Source organism: Antennarius striatus, chromosome 2 (genome assembly GCF_040054535.1).
Source record: "Antennarius striatus isolate MH-2024 chromosome 2, ASM4005453v1, whole genome shotgun sequence".
In the NCBI taxonomy this organism is placed as follows: domain Eukaryota; kingdom Metazoa; phylum Chordata; class Actinopteri; order Lophiiformes; family Antennariidae; genus Antennarius; species Antennarius striatus.
In genome coordinates, this window is record NC_090777.1 from 21629597 (window position 1) to 21645762 (window position 16166).

Below are 16166 nucleotides of genomic sequence, written 5' to 3' on the forward strand. Positions count from 1 at the left end.
ATGCAGCCTCTGTTCGTTTCAACCAGCGGGAAATAAAAAGTCACATTTGGGAGCAATTTAAGGAATAAAACTCCGGCCGGAGAATGTCCAACAGGAGGAGGAGGTGGAGGAGGAGGTGTTTTGGTAGGGGGTGTTTTCTCCAAAAATGGTTTAGCGGGGGTTAATAATCCCCCATTCCTCGAGAACTTCGGTGGAAGCAGTGCGCGAAATTTCCAGTATGCCTGAACGCAACTAGGGAGCTGCTTTCTTCCAAACCCAGCGGGAGTCAAGCAAATTTCTGAGTTTCATGCTTTTCAGGTTTGTTTGTTTTTTGTTTTTGCTTTTTAACTAACGGATATTTAACTCTTAACTGAACGTATTCTCCTCTTTGAAACCTCAGTGGCGCCGATTTAAATCGAACTGAGGTGAAGGAGTGGAAGGAGGAATAACTTGTGCGTAAAATGTGAGGTATGCGCACAGCGCCCCGCCGCAGAGCTGCTTCAGTCCCGCTCACACCTTGAGACCGATTCACTTCACCTCGGAGCCCTAATCCCGAATCATTATGGATAGGATGAACTTCACACTTCGCTGCTTTCTTATTTTCATCTCTTTGTATCTGCGAGAGGGATTATCGGTGGAGAATGACGCGAATCTTGGTTCACAGGTATGTTTACTTTTTTGGGGGGTTTTTTGTGTGCGTCAAAAGTCATCGCAGTTCGTGAAACACACCCCCTCTGTGGGACAGAAAAGCCACACTTCTTTTGAATTGAAACTATAAAATAATAACAGCTCCTCCAAAATAAAATGGTTTTTAGTGACGTTTCATTGAAATAACTTTCTTACTTCAGCTTTTGCTGCTTTAACAGTCGCGCACTCAGAGGAAAGCATCATATAGTCCCTTATTGTATGGATTATATAATATTTATATTTCTCTATAAAGGTTTTCCACCCTTCCAGGTATTTATTTATGTTAACTCTGCAGGATGTGTGGTAATGCATTAACAGCAATGACCTGTGTGCTAAATGAACCTTCGTGCAGCCCTCACTGGGCCTGTGTACAGTGAAAGCTTTTATTTCCAGTTCCACTTCCCTTCCATTCATGAATGGCTTTAATTCACGGGACTATTTTGACCCAACCTTCACATATAGGAAGATTGTGGAGATTTTTGGGTAACCGAGAACTTCTAGCACGCTACGTAATATTCCAGCAGTCATCAAACTTTTTTTTTTTTAAACTCTTTCCTTTCCATGTTTCTTTTGCAGAGAGCAAAACGTCAAAGCAGACCAACAAAACCAGCGGTAAGTTTGAAACAGGGCTAAAACATGATGTAATTCTATTTATTTCAAATGATAAGATACAAACCTTTAAAACACACATAAATCAGTTTGTAAAGCACAAAACAATTCAGCTACACACCAGTGAGCAAAAGGTGTGTGTGGGGGGGGGGGGGCTGATGTGGGTCCATCCTGCTGTCATGTGGTCGATTTGGAACAGACTGGTCCCAGCAGGAGATCAACAAGAGGGGAGGGGGGCTGGGAATTACTTTGTTTGTTTCTTAACAGCTCATTGGTTTGTTTTTTTCTAAACAGGAAAAAAACAATGCAATCAGAGACTGCAACATCCTGTGACACCCCTGAATTCAAAATTGTACGTACTATGCAAGTACGTATTTTACATACTTGCATAGGTCAAAGATCAAAAATAGTGCTCCAACCTACTTTAATAAATCAAAGCAGTCTTATCTTATCCGGTTCCTGAGTGTACAAAAGTTAAAATTTGACCTTGACCTAGTTTTCTCAAGGTCAAAGTGATCATTTCATTTTCATCCCCTTTGCTGCCCGAGTAAAGTGCTTCTTTTTTCATCTTGCTATCTGCAACGGGCACCAAGATATTTGGTAGACTAACAGACGGATGGACAGATGAATGGACTGACTGCATTACATCTCTGCTTTGAAGCGGGATGTAATGAACAAACCTTTGTGGCTTCTGAGATGTAATCAATGTCTCCTGATGCCTTGAGGTTTGACAATGTGAGAAGACATTACTTACAGTTGAAACGCTGCCTGGAACATCCAAGCTAGAAGTGTTAGCACACACAAATCATCTGAGGAGAGGAATTAAGCTTCAGATCACCTTGATCTTTCTTGTGCAGAGAGTGGATCAAACATTAAAAACATCTTTTTCAGGATGTGGTCTCTTCTGGATCTTATTAAGTCAAAGTGAAGCCATATAAACACATAAATGTCTTTCCTGCGTTCAGCGGAACCCGGCTGTCTCCTCTGTGGTGCTTTTACCTCTTGAAGGACTGACACCTGTGTTTGTGCCACCGCCAGCTGAAGGTGACAGAGTACCATGTGAGGTGTTCGGTGGTGTCCCGCTACGCTGTGACAACAGTCCAGAGCTCGGTGTGGAACCAGCTCCCCATCACCAAGGAGGCTGCCTTTGAGGTGGATCTGCCCTCATCTGCGTTCATCTCCAACTTCACCATGTAGGTCAGACGTTCTCCAACCTCCAGCATCTGCGTCAGTTGTTATCGGTCATTGGTTTTCTCTAACATCAGAGTTTAAGTCAGGAAATTAATACAGCCAATTACTGTCTCAGTGTGTTTCAGATTTTAGAAACTATTTATTGTCTTTTTTTTTTTTTTTAAAGACTAAAACTAATCCTTACGTATCAAGATATGTCCAGAAATCTTCTTTATATTCCAATAATTAACAATGATTCAGAATCATTTGGCAATATTTACTCCATTAAATGTGCTTGATGTCTTTCATTCATGCCTTTAGTTTTCAATGAGAAATCAAACCACAGTCCTGCATCCAGTGGCGTTTCCCTGGACACTCCCATGATGTTTAACCTAAGGCATTTAAAGGCCTTCAGATACCGACAGGCAGACGGGCAAAGATTATTGTCATTGGCAATTATTTCCAATGCATTCTAGTTAGAAAATTAAAAAAATAACAAATGTCCACTGTCAACAATCTAGACCTGAAACTTACCAGAAATTATGTAAGCAACTGGAATTCCAGTCCGGAGGAGATGCTAAAAGAGAGTTGTGGACCGCTCTCCTTCAAATAAACTAAATATAAACCAAACAAATAAGTCAACATTGGAGGCCAAACAGCAACCCTGGAGCTGGATTTGGAAGCGGAAGCGGGTCAGGAGGAGGGGGAACCCGAGAGCAGATGAATACCAGGCTTTGTGAACGGGAGTCAGAAAGTTAATAGAGAAAATGACAGGAGTTTGCTTGCCCCCCTTTTTTTCTCCTCCACACAGTTTAATAAGGCAGGCTGCCAGCTCAGTGGCGTCTACATGGACTGGACGCACGTCTTACCTGGAGCTGGATGTGGACTTAGATTTTAAAGTATGTGTGAGTCTGGAGCTTTTACAGCTTCGTACATGCATCGCTCTTTCCCGCTTCTGTCTTCAGCGTTTTCACACGACACTCCAAAGCTATGCAGCCGTTTGCACGCCACCAAACAGAGAAAAGCTTTCGCCCGATGCGTTACGTCTCTGGCATTCCTGTCTGACACTAAGAACCCTGTGTTCTGTGCAGGTCACCGATGCACAGCCGGTCCTGAACCCCGTCAGCCGGCCACATATAAATACAAGCGCCTCCATTTTCCACGTTCCTTCCATTCTGCTCTGTTTCTCAAACAAGACCCGTTTCAAGCTATAGGGTTTATTTTTGTTGGCCCTTGATGTTTTTTCTCTTTGGATAGATTTGTTCAAAGGACTTGACCTTAATTTGGCACCTTGTCACGCAACACCAGTGGTTACCAAAGTCTACGGAGAGCTCTGTGAATTTTGGGTCGTGGTTTTGGTTGGGATTTTGCTGTTTGCAGCGACTCGGGAGTGCCGGCGGCTGCACGATTTTCATTAATGTTGCTTTTAGAGGGAAATGAGTCTTTTCTGCTCAACCTGTTTATGACCCCGCTGCTCCTCCACAGGGTATGACCTCCATCTGTAAACAGGCACGATGTTTGTGAAGCAGCTCAAGAAGCAAAATCAAGTAAACCGTGCTGGACAACTCAGTGCACGCCTGGTTTCTGAAATATAATCTGGCTACTGTGAATCACACAGAGAGCTGTTTCTTCTTCTTCTCTCTATCCCATCAGCACGTCCAGCGGCAAGGTGTACGTGGCCCAGGTGAAGGAAAGAGCTGCTGCCAGGAAAATTTACGACGCTGCGAAGAAGCAAGGAAGAACGGCCGGACTTGTTGCTACCAAGTCAGTCCCCAGCAAAAAGTGCTCCTTTATCTAGAAAAAATGGGTTATTGTAAAGAATCTCTTTATTTTCAGCGTCCTGCTGTATCTAATAAACTCCAATACTGTTGTGTCGTTCCAGGGAGAGAGAGATTGAGAAGTTTCGTGTAGCGGTGAGCGTCCCATCAGGAGCTCGGTTGCTGTTCTCCTTGACATACGAGGAGCTGTTACCACGACGACTTGGCCGCTACGAGCTTGTTCTGGGTCTGAGGCCCGGACAACCTGTGCAGAACCTCACGCTAGATGTCAGTATAACAGAGAGGACTGGCTTCAGTTTCATCAAAGTCCTTCCTCTCAAGACCAGCCGGCTCCTCACTGGCACAGCTCAAGGTAACAGCTCAGAAAAAGGCGATTAACCTGTCATGGTATGTTTAATAAAGATGGCTAATTAGCATGAACAAATTTCGCGGAACAAAATCCACCCTGTTGTGCCGAACACGTAAAGTGCCTTCTGCAAATCTTCCTCAAACCATTCCCAGAAAGAACTGTTGCTGATCATAACTTTTCTAGGTGAAGGATTTATTCACGTATCTCCTCCCCACAGGCGACACAGATGTCCCCGCCTCCACTCACCTGGAGCAGAGCGCCGATTGTGCTCGGATTCGCTACAGTCCTACTTTACAGCAGCAGAACAGCATCTCCTCCAAAGGTCTAAACGCGGACTTCATCATCCAGTATGACGTCGAACTGAGAGACCTGATCGGGGAAGTCCAGGTTGGGATTATCTTATAAAATACTCCAGATTGCATGTTTATCTCAATGCGGAAATATATTTGATGTTTTAAAAGCTATCAACTGGTATTGCTCTCCTCTCTCAGGTGCAGGATGGGTACTTCGTACATTACTTTGCACCCAGGGGACTTCCTGTGGTTCCCAAGGATGTTATCTTTGTCATCGATGTCAGCGGATCGATGATTGGCACCAAGATAAAACAGGTAAAGTGGGCAAAACTGTGGACCGAGCTACAAAAAAATAAATAAATAAACAACGCCTGCAAAGATAGCAAGGACTGTCAATAATTCCAGCCATGTCTGTCAGTAGACCAAACAGGCCATGAGCACCATTCTGGGGGACCTGAGAGAGGGAGACCACTTCAACATCATCACCTTCTCAGACAAGGTTCACACCTGGAGGAAAGGACGGACGGTACGGGCGACTCGGCAGAACGTCCGAGATGCCAAAGACTACGTGAAGAGGATCATTGCAGAAGGATGTAAGACAAAATGTGAATCACATTATCCTCAATCATCTCATAGTTTCTCATTGGACGCTGAACGTCGCTGTTGTCCCTCCTCATTCTAGGGACCAACATCAACGCGGCTCTGCTTTCAGCCGCCCAGCTCGTCAATCCTCCGTCCTCTTCCAGCCACCTCCAATCCCGTCGGGTTCCTCTGGTGATCTTCCTCACCGATGGGGAGGCAACCATCGGCGTAACCGCTGGGGACACCATACTCAGTAATGCCAAGAGGGCTTTGGGTGCCGCCTCTCTGTTCGGCCTTGCCTTCGGAGATGATGCGGACTTCCTCCTTTTGAAGCGGCTCGCTCTGGATAACCGAGGTGTGGCTAGGATGGTGTACGAGGATGCAGATGCAGCCCTGCAGCTGAAGGGCTTCTATGATGAAGTGGCCAGTCCCCTGCTATCAGACATCCAGTTGTCTTACCTAGACGATCAGGCTTTTGACATCACTTGTTCCCTTTTCCCAAACTACTTCCAAGGCTCCGAATTGGTGGTGGCCGGAAAGGTCAAACCAGGGGTCAAAGATTTGAAGGTGTCCATGTCTGCCATTGATGCAAAGCAACACGTCAAATTGGAGAATGACGTGTTGATATCGCAAACGGAGGGGAATGAGATTGAGGAGTCACCGGATTGTTCAGCAGGCCTGGAAGGAATCGTTAGCTTTGTGCACCGTCTCTGGGCGTATTACACCATCAAAGAGCTGCTTCTGGCCAAAATGAACACTACTGATCCCGCGACTCAAAGGTTACTGGCAGAAAAAGCCACCAACCTATCCCTCAAATATAACTTTGTAACACCGGTTACTTCTTTAGTTGTGGTGAAACCAGATGAAGATGGAGCAGCACAAATATCAACCACTGCAAAGCCCACCACCATAACCACAACTGCAACGACTACCGCCATCACCAAAATAGCATCTACTGTTGCCAAGAAGCCCAGCTCACCTCCTAACCTCAGGCCAAACAAAACAAAACCAGATCATCCCCAGCCACCACCATCTAAAAAGTCATCACAGCCGACTTCCAAAGAAAAGACGGCGCTTTCCAAGAAAACCGCACCAACCTCGAGTCCGAGCTCTGTCAAAACCGCCCCGGCACCGTTCTCCGGTAAAAAACCACCAGGAAACGATTCCAGAATTGCTCCCCCTCCATCTCCTCCTGCTGGTAAGATACTTACCTCTCTGCTTAACGCTCTGAAAACAGCATCACCCCCCGCACCTGGGAAGGTCTCCACCCCCCAGCCCTTGAAAACCACTTCCTCAACACCCGCCACGACATTAACATTCACCACCAGCGCCACACCTCCAGTCTCTTCAGTGAGAACTGAAACTCCACCCCCACCGGGAAGACCATCTCTAACACAGCACAGCACAGCCCTGCCTACCGTCAAAGAGGTTGCGCCCTCCCAAGAGGCAGAAAACAGCACATCTGCCCCAGATGTTCAGCAGCATGCAGTTGTCACTGCTCTGTCTCCGTTCACCTCCACTGTGGACGACACCAACTCAAGCTCAGAGATGGACTCGAGCATTGCCACCTTGGTGTCGGCCACCTTTGCCCCTATGCCCTGGGTAACAGATGGGCCACGGCTGTGGGAAGCAGCAGGACTTCTGGGTACGTTGATCACTAATTTGAAATTGTGGCCGTTGAGGACCAGGTAGACAGATTTCCATTTGCTTCTAATTAAATGTTCCTCTTCCCTCCACTAGATGTCTCTACTTTCATTCAGAGAAAAGGTAAAATAGATCTCTTCTATTTGTATTCCAGAAACAGATTTGTTTGATTTTTTTAAATGACCAATTATCTGAGAACTGGATATAACTTTATCCTGTGTTTTATCTTTTACAGATATCGACCTTGTGAAAGGTGAGCATCACTGTTAAAGTATCACTTCAACCAAAAATGAAAATCAAGTCATTTGACCATCAGGTGATGCTTCTTAGTCTGTTGCTTCACAGTAACTGAACCCAGGCCTTGTTTTCCTTCCCCAGATTATGATGCGACGTACGACTACGACTACGACCTGACCTACGATGCCTGTAGGCCTCAAACATCTTTCATTTGCTTTGCAGTTCTTAGAAGTTTTATGTCTGATAGTTTTTTCTGACTTGTTTGCAGGGGATGATACGGCCGACACAGATTCATTTGGTAAGACTTCAGTGGGGGTTTTCTTCACAGCTGTGACGCCTAAATAATCTGTCCATTCACACTGGCATGGTCCTGTGACTGGTTTCCCTTCTGTGGGGTGTCTCTTAGTCAAATGTCTTGTGCTTTCTAGATCCTCCATTCAGACTGAGTACTGTACGGGTCTTCTCCTCATCAGGTCAGGAAACTGGAGCTTCCTTCATGACATCATCAAACACCTTCAATATTTTGAGTTGTATTAACCCTTTTTGATGGTTGTTGCAGTCGATGGAGATCCTCATTTCGTGGTCCAGCTACCAAAGCTGCATCAAAACCTGTGTTTCACCGTAGACGGCAGGGCCAATGACGTCGTCCGACTGTTGGAGGACCCAGAGAGAGGTGTGTCCTATTTTACTTGTGTATCAATGAAGATTTATTAATACATGTCACCTTTACAAAACTGTTTCCCCATTATCCTGAAGGAATCATCGTTGACGGCCGCCTGATGGGGGCTCCTTCCAAACTTGGCGCCGGAGACCGCTCCAGGACTTACTTTGACCTGCTCACCATTTCCTCATCCTCCCCTGGAGGCTCAGTTGACATCATGATCACCCTCTCATTGGACGATGCCGTGGTGGAGGGGGAGGGGCGGGATACCCTCCCCATTAATCAGCAGGGGTCTGTAAGGAGGAAGGGAGTGGCTGTCACCGTGGATGACCATCAGAGCTGCTGGATTGAGCTGGATCACGACGTACGGTTTCTCGCCCTGTTCCACCAGTATAAACACCCCAGCTATCTGCAGAAAGCTCATCTGGGGTTTTACATCATAGATGGGCGGGGCTTGTCCACTTCAACCCAAGGCTTACTGGGTACGTACTCACCAGCTGTTCAGGAGTTAAAGTATCAATTTAGTATGTCAGAATAAATCATTATTATCAAAAAAATATTGCCTTCCCAGTGAGTGGCAATTACCGTAAACATTATATGTGACATCATTATCTAGAATTTCGGAAAATGCTTCAGTTAAGGTCGTGAAAGCAAATGACCGTGAGCGTCAAATATTGATCTCCATGTTCTATTTGATGCTTGATGTAAACATGGGGTCGTAGAGGTCGCATGAAAAAACGTCAGAATGACTTCCTGCTGTTGCTTTCCTTTCTGTCTCCAGGCCAGTTTCAGCATTCCGACATCAGCGTCACCGCGGTGAAGGACCACCAGGATGGAGTCGCTAACCAGGAAGCATCTTCATCCCGGGGCATCTTGAGATGGGGGTCAAAACACATGTCGGTCACCCTCCAAGACAAGATGCTGAAAGACACAACGCAGAAACGCCACACGGGCAAGTGCTGGGTGGTGCCTAAGGCGGAGGTGGAGAGACTACTGGGCCATCCATACCAGAGCTACGTGGTGGATCATGTGGAGTTCTAGCCGAGGCTGAGGCCACAGATATTATCAGGGCGTGGTTACCGGACGATGAGCAAGAACTGGGACTCTGTGGCGAGTTCCTCGTCTCCAGTCGAGACCTCAGGCTGTATTTAAAGGACTAATGAGGACGTAGTTTGATGACTAGAACAACGCCACTGTTCTTCAGTCTGAGTCATGCTTCATGTTCTGGTGCAACTTTCTCCTGTTGGCATGGCAACCACAAAATGTATTTGTGCAGCAGCAATTTATGCCTGCTCCGAGATGTGGAGTACACAAACCAGATTATTCTTGTATTTCTTCATGGATTAATTAAAAGGCCAAGCCATATTTTTCTCTGTAATCATCTGTGATTATTAGAACATATATGTGTATATAAAATATAATTTTATTTGTCAGAGGATGATTGCATCGCCAAAAAAAGAAGAAGAAAAAAAACCATAACAGAATCGGGATCTTTCCAGGTTTGCCATGTGCTTTTTATTTTTTATCACTTCATTCAGTTTAATCATTTTATTTGTTACACAAGACATTAGGCATTGTTCACATACTAGTGATCAAACAAGGACAGAAAGTTTTCTACTGAACTATTTCTTTTGCCAATTTCATGGGATATAGTAAATAGTGGTTTCCAAAGGCCAAACAGGATGGACATTAAAAGAATACAACCACACAGGCTTCTGTTGTCAATAAATAAAAGAGAGGCTGATGCTGGGGAAGGGCAGGGGGAGGGGGGGGCTTCAGATATCTATGTTCCAGGAGTAAACAAACGGTATTCCAGTTTGAAAACCACCACACACATGATGTTGAAACGACGCACAGTGTGAACACGGAGCTGGGTAGATTTCCGCTGAATAACCGGCCGTTGGTCGTTTTCCTTCCTTCAGAACCTGTTTACGAGGAGCGCTAACAATCAACAACAAAAAAAACAACAACAAAAAAAACAAAACGGAATGATCACGAAGCACGATGCGGAAAATAATGGAAATATTCTCGAGTGCATAATATAGCATAGCATAATCAGCGTCTGACGTAAAGGTTTCCACAACACGTCAGTGAAATTTAAATAAATAGCGCGTAAACAATAAGACACGTTAACACCCCAAACACACAGGGAGTTTGTTTAGAGCTTTTTTTTGTTGTTAATGCGTAGGAAGAGGATAAATAAAACCCGTTTGTAGCTACGAATTAATCTTGACGAGGAACCACCTAGCGTCTAGAATAGAAACAGCGTCTCTTGGTTGGCATCCAGACCAGAAATAGGAACCAACAAACTTCAGCGACGCAAAGACGGACCCGCCTCCAACGCTCAACTAAAACAAAAGCAGTTCAATTTACAGGAGCTTCATGTTTTAGTAAGACCCACAAATTAAGGCTAAAACCAAATAAAAGCATCTTGGTTCATGGTCACGGGGCGGCGGCATCATTTCAGTCCTAAACCAATCGAAGTAGTGGGAGTGTCCAGCTTTTCCCTCCATTCACCACTATTAGATTTAGGACTAAACAACAAACATGAGGGTAGAAACAACCGAGACATGATCTGGTGCGTCCACCACGAACCGAAATTTCAGTCTTTGCCCTTCTCAACGCCTCAGTGAAACTTTCCGAATCATTCCCGCGTACATTCTGTGACCTCACGGAACACTTTCTCTCACGGTCCTCATCACTCATCCCACATCTTCCAGAGCCTCGCCCGTCACTTCCTCTCCACGCCTCTTTCGCTCCACATGTTCCCTCACAACTGTAAACTTCATAACTTCAGCCGGTGAAAAGTGCACCAAATATATAGAATTAAAACTCTTCAATAATTTAAAACGATAGAAACTATTCAAATTCAGAACCCGACATCATACAACATAGATAAACGAGGGAGATGGGGGGGTTTTTGGGGGGGAGGGGTGAGGATGACAGGTTAATAGCCACTGGTTAGTTTGCCTGCTAGCACAGGGAACACAACAGCGTTGCGAAGTGAGCACGATCAGTTAAACAGCCCATGTAGATTCATAGATTCATTTCTATCAAATTTTTTTCGTCTGACCGACAGACGTCAGGGAGAGTGGCGTGTTTCTGAAGTAACAGGTAAAAGACCGAGTAAGAGAAAAGTGAAAGCAGGGTTGACAGGAGCGATACGTGGAATGGTCCAGCCTCCGTGCAGCAGTGTCGTTTCAGTCTATGTACAACGGTGTAAAAGATGCATGCATGTCAACTGGAGGTGCCCCTCCCACAGGATTCTACGCTAAGCCGTTACGGGTATCTCGTGTCGGAGCTTGCGGTTCACATCTCGGTGCCGTCCATGTTCCAACCTCTCGTGTGAGGAGAGAGATGATACAGAAAGAATGAGATGCTTCGAAAATTAGCCACGAGTAATAAATTCACCTCTAATGATAGTTAAGACAAGATTACACTGTAAATTCTACAATGAATTAAAGACCCTATCAACCCTGCTTTTTCGGTGACAGAGGAATGTGAGTGTCTGTACGGTGTGTGTGTGTGTTTGTGAGAATCTATGTGTTTGAAAGTGTCAAAGAGAGGATCGTAAGGAAAAAAGAGGCCGAGGACAGGCAGAGCCCAGAAGGGCCTCGCCCTCCTCAACCCCCCAGGGCCCTCGATCGCAGGCTCTGTCTCCTCTTTTGCCCCTTTTTCGCCCCGCCTCCTCTCCAGGCCCTGCCCTCTCTTGGAAACCCCTCCCCCGCTCACTGCTCATCCTCCCCAAACACATCGTTCTGTTTGCGCTTCATGTTCTCAAAGTCAAAGTCGCTCCCGGTCATGCGCTTGTAGATGTCCTTGATGTCGTTGCAGGTGGTCTCGAAGTGAGTGGTGGCGTCGTAGGACCGCGAGGCGAACACCTAGGGGGGGGACACACAACAGGACATCTTATATGCTTACTGATCTCTTTGCATGTGTTTAGAGGGATGTGTGAACCTACATCTATCTGTGTAATCAGATTTGTGAATGTGTAGAATAACTTGTCCCGCAAACAATGTTTCTGCTGCTGTACCACCACCACGCCACTAGGGGGCAGTAGCAGCATAGCTACGCAGACAATTTCTGCATTTCCAAATTGGCACACGCTAACATGACTGATGCCTCTTGGCAACAAAAATATTTTTTAGCCATTGTCATGTGCAATTTGTGTACATTTATGCAAATCTCATTGTACACACAGATTGAATACACACCTCCAGATTTTTGCACACAGTCATTTTTCATAATTGCAATATTGTTGGAGAAACATCTCACCTGGCTCTCAGTGCCATCATCTGTGGGCTCATAAAGGTCACTAATAGCCACAAACCTGTCAAAACAAAACAAAAGAATACACTTCCATTACTAGCATTAATCTCAAGGACCCATCAACAGGTTTCATCATGTATAGTTTGATGGCATGCTGATAACATGAGGGTGAAATACTGACTTCTGGTCGATGGGTTCCAGCAGCTCCAGGGCCGGCTCTATCTCCGCTTCGGGCTCACTGGTTTCCACTGTGGTGCTGACAATGGCGATGTACTTTCCCTGCGCCGCCACATTGTGAGCATAGGAGATCATGCACACATAGATGTCTGGAGGGGCGACAACATGGTTAAAAACATGTCAAATTCTACCTAAAATGAACATTCACCATTGTTTTGACCACTTGAGGGCGGTAGAGACAAGATATGATGTTTCCACAGGAAGTGATGTTGCTAAACCGTTATTGTGTTTCTGAGGACAGAAGATGGACATCCACTGTCCTTTTCGCTCTGCTCTGATTGTGACAGCAACATACAGCTCTTAATCTATTTATTAATTTGCTATGTTTACCAGCTAGTCACTAACTTTGCCAAATGTCGTGTCATCGAAGCACAAATGTAAAACACTGAACTGAAAGACAATAAAACGCTTCTTAGAGTTCTCTCTGTTTGTTATCATTAACAACTCTGTTCATAAAAATGTATCCTGTAATGCAAGAAGAATAATTACAACCCACTTAAAGATATGCAGTAGCTGCAGAAGCATTACCATAGTCTGTAATGCTTCTTAGTGCATCAGGATAATAAACTATTGTTCAAATGTCTTAAAAGTACCGGCGGCTGGGCTGCTTCTCTCAAAGGGTGCATTCTGGATCCAAGCAAACCTTCAGGGCTTTAAATCAATCATTTACATCCAAGAATAAAAAAATATTTACTGTAAAGACATTAAATGATGAACGTTTTAGCTGACCTGAGAAACGTGACGGTGATTCCTACCTGAGTTGCGGTTAACCTGATTCTGAGGGATGATGATCTGGCAGGAGTTTGCATCATTGGTGTTTTTGATGGGGTGACTGAGGACGCAGATCACGCGGATCACCTGACCCGCCTTACGGACGCGGTCTGGGATGTAGCTGGGGTCGCAGATGAGCTGCTTACAGCGAGCCACCTGCAAGAAATGCAGGAATTAATGAAAGCGGCGTTCAGCATTTTAAAGGGCTTCCTGGGCTAAATTGCACAATAACAACAAAATCAGTGCAGCCGCACCTCGCCCTCGGACTTCACTCCAACCACGTGGCCCCCCTCCATCACTATCTCATCGACTGGTTTGTTCAGCATGTAGGTTCCACCGTAGATGGCGCTCAATCTAAAAAACAACAAATGGAGGAGTGATTCTGTACATCTTTATCTACGTGTTTACTCTACAAATACAAGCACAGTAAAATTCAAACACCTTGCAAATCCCTGCGGCAGCTCCCCCAGACCATACAGGGGGTAGAGGTAGGGGCTCTTCCCATAGCGGGCCAGAGATTCACTGTACAGCTTAATACGATTGATCGTCTCCAAACAGGCAACGTCCAGATAGCTGAAGGAGGAAACGAGAGGAAGGTCAGACTTGAGAAGTCTTAACATGAGGTTTTCTCAAGTTTGCGTGATTTTAAATTAATCAGGAAAGGCATTTAGATTGTAATACAGCTCCTATATTTCAAAATGTCGGCTGATGACATCAACATTGTGTGGTTCTCACTCATCCGTCCTGTAGAGGGCCAGGGCGTGGCCGGTGAAGTCAATGACGTCCTGACCAAGGTCAAACTTCTTGTAAACATCTCTCATCGTGGTGGCTTTGGGATCCATGCCCTCAAAGGTCTTGGGGTCGTTCTCATCAAAGTTGGCCACAAAGACTAAAAACTTCCGAAACCTACGCTTCTCAAACATTCCCATCAGATCTGGAAATTCAAACAAAGGTTTCATGTCGGGGTGTCACGCAGTAGAAGAGGGTTTAATCACATCAGTGCTAAGGAGACGCTTACTTGAAGCTAGCGCCTCAGTCTCGGTCGACGGCACCTTGTAGATCTTTCCTCCTTTGTAGACAAAGCTTCCCTCCACTACCTTGAAATCCAGGTATCGTGTCACCTCTGTGTATAGCAGCATCTTCACAAGCTGGCCTGCAGTCATGCAGACAAACACGTCACCTCATTTTGTCTGAATAGAATTAAAACGGAGCATGCCACATAACAAAAATCATAAATCGTAAAGTGGTTCTGACCGTTGGCCATCAGGAACTTGGGGATAAGGTCAACATTCCAGTCCCTTCCTCTGCCCATGGACTCAGGTGGAGTGTCTGGAAGATTGAAGCGTTTGTACAGCTGTGGAAAAAGACAGGAAAGAGTAACTCCCTCCAGTCAGGCTGGGATCCATGAAGCTGACATTATTTGAAGCATCAATGAGGGAATGGCAGCCAGCAAATGCAGACAATATAATAAATGGCAGCAGCACGGGAAAGACGAGATGTACTGAGGAGCATAAAATACATTGATTGGTTTTATAGATTTTTACCTCCTCCAGAGGGGTGATGGACGAGCTCTCGCCACCGTAGTAGGGGTTCCTGTCCATGTGTAGAACCTTTTTCCCATTCACAGACATGATCCCGGACAGAATGCATTCCTGCAGGAGGGAGATTTTAACGCCCCAGGTCAAAAACGGAACATCAGTATGAAAGTAAAGGGACAGCAAATGAATGCGATTTAGGGGAAACTGCCTCTCAAAAGGAAGGAGGATTAACAAAAGCCATGAGGGAAGTTGGGTTTGAGCAGAAGGCTGCAGGGAGGACAGAAGTAACGCTGCGCGCATGCGCGACTCGCTCGTTTCAATGTTATTACAGTATCATGATCGTTATTATTACTACTACCATGTGTAATCTTATGAACAATAACCGATAAGACATGACCGCATCACTAATTACAAATCATCACCCACGAATGGACAAAAACCTGTTTGATGCCTTTTATAAATCGACTTTTGCGCTGGTGAAAATCCACGTTAATATCGTGAATCTGGTGTATTTCTGCCGCACTGGGTGTGACTTGTGAAGCCAGGCCGGCAGCAGTAGGAGGAACAGGCGTGAAATAAACCCGAACACAGGCCCTTCGACAACCTCAGGATGGAGGCCCGTCCGTGGAACAGGACCATGACACCGTGGGGTTACGCCTAAAGATGTTGCTGGGTGGAACACCGCCCTGCGCCGGCGGAGATCACCGTCAAATCCACGCCCGGTGTTGTGTTTGCTTCATGACACGCACAAGGAAGTGCGTTTAATCCCGTTTTACCACCGTTTTGTCATAATTTCCCAAATGATCCAGTCACAGAAGGATGCAGGAGGCTTTTCCCTTCTGCACACCCGGATAGATTTGGGATTATAAAATCTGCTTTAAATGGCGACAGGGTTATAATTGCTGTGAATGAATTAAGCACTCACCGTGAGCCCGGTGCCCAGAACGATCACATCATATTCCTCATCCATGTTGTATCACCGCCTTTTCCCGTCTCGCCCTCTTTTAACGCCGAAAGAAATGAAGGGTATTGAAGGAAAAGAAAAGCCAGCGAGTCCACGAATCCGGGTTCGGCTCCTTTTCTCCGCCCAAAAAAGCGATAAACGGCTCGTTTGAACTGAAATATTATTGGTGAATCATTCAGGCTTTAGTGACGAATGGAATATACTGTCCACACTGTCACCGGCGAGGACGACCAAAGATGGCCCTGACAGTGGAGCGCTCCAGAACACCGTTAGTGCGCGTCAGCAAATAGTGCGCAGCCTCCGTCTCTCTCTCTTCCAATTCCGCTACACAATGGATTCAGGCGGCGAAAAAGACTCACGTTAAGTTTAAACTGGCTTCAGCGAGAGATTGTGCATAT

The 16166-nt window shown here is 45.7% G+C and overlaps 2 protein-coding genes across 3 annotated transcripts; one reads left to right on the forward strand and one right to left on the reverse strand.

The window, feature by feature from the left end:
- The first annotated feature begins 145 nt into the window (after positions 1 to 145).
- itih6 (inter-alpha-trypsin inhibitor heavy chain family member 6) lies at positions 146 to 9272 on the forward strand. Of its 2 annotated transcripts, XM_068330143.1 has the most exons (19): positions 146 to 297; positions 380 to 643; positions 1243 to 1278; positions 2314 to 2468; positions 4099 to 4209; positions 4328 to 4575; positions 4790 to 4959; positions 5064 to 5180; positions 5287 to 5458; positions 5548 to 6588; positions 6685 to 7092; positions 7188 to 7214; positions 7327 to 7344; positions 7470 to 7517; positions 7597 to 7626; positions 7757 to 7801; positions 7888 to 8001; positions 8085 to 8471; positions 8771 to 9272. In XM_068330143.1, exons 2-19 carry the CDS (start codon positions 542 to 544, stop codon positions 9028 to 9030), a joined length of 3489 nt encoding a protein of 1162 aa, XP_068186244.1. In that variant the 5' UTR covers positions 146 to 297; positions 380 to 541; the 3' UTR covers positions 9031 to 9272. The 2 variants fall into 2 exon arrangements, with proteins under 2 accessions (XP_068186244.1, XP_068186235.1); XM_068330134.1 differs by having other exon boundaries at positions 5548 to 7092.
- Positions 9273 to 9452: 180 nt separating this feature from the next.
- Positions 9453 to 16037, reverse strand: gdi1 (GDP dissociation inhibitor 1). The gene is made up of 11 exons (XM_068330154.1): positions 15730 to 16037; positions 14811 to 14918; positions 14521 to 14620; positions 14285 to 14419; positions 14002 to 14200; positions 13708 to 13839; positions 13521 to 13620; positions 13251 to 13422; positions 12440 to 12584; positions 12265 to 12319; positions 9453 to 11870 (listed from the first exon to the last, which is right to left on the reverse strand). Exons 1-11 carry the CDS (start codon positions 15772 to 15774, stop codon positions 11718 to 11720), a joined length of 1344 nt encoding a protein of 447 aa, XP_068186255.1. The 5' UTR covers positions 15775 to 16037; the 3' UTR covers positions 9453 to 11717.
- Between the last annotated feature and the right edge of the window lie 129 nt (positions 16038 to 16166).

Bases quoted from the DNA above. Each gene is read 5' to 3' on its own strand.
- itih6 (XM_068330134.1), top strand. From the start codon at position 542: ATGGATAGGATGAACTTCACACTTCGCTGCTTTCTTATTTTCATCTCT. The intron at 644-1,242 runs GTATGTTTACTT...TTTCTTTTGCAG, and splicing joins ACGCGAATCTTGGTTCACAG to AGAGCAAAACGTCAAAGCAG. The intron at 2,469-4,098 runs GTAGGTCAGACG...CTATCCCATCAG, and splicing joins TTCATCTCCAACTTCACCAT to CACGTCCAGCGGCAAGGTGT.
- gdi1 (XM_068330154.1), bottom strand. From the start codon at position 15,774: ATGGATGAGGAATATGATGTGATCGTTCTGGGCACCGGGCTCACG. The intron at 14,621-14,810 runs GTAAAAATCTAT...CTTTTTCCACAG, and splicing joins CCATCACCCCTCTGGAGGAG to CTGTACAAACGCTTCAATCT. The intron at 12,585-13,250 runs GTAGGAATCACC...TCGCCCCTCCAG, and splicing joins TCAGGTTAACCGCAACTCAG to ACATCTATGTGTGCATGATC.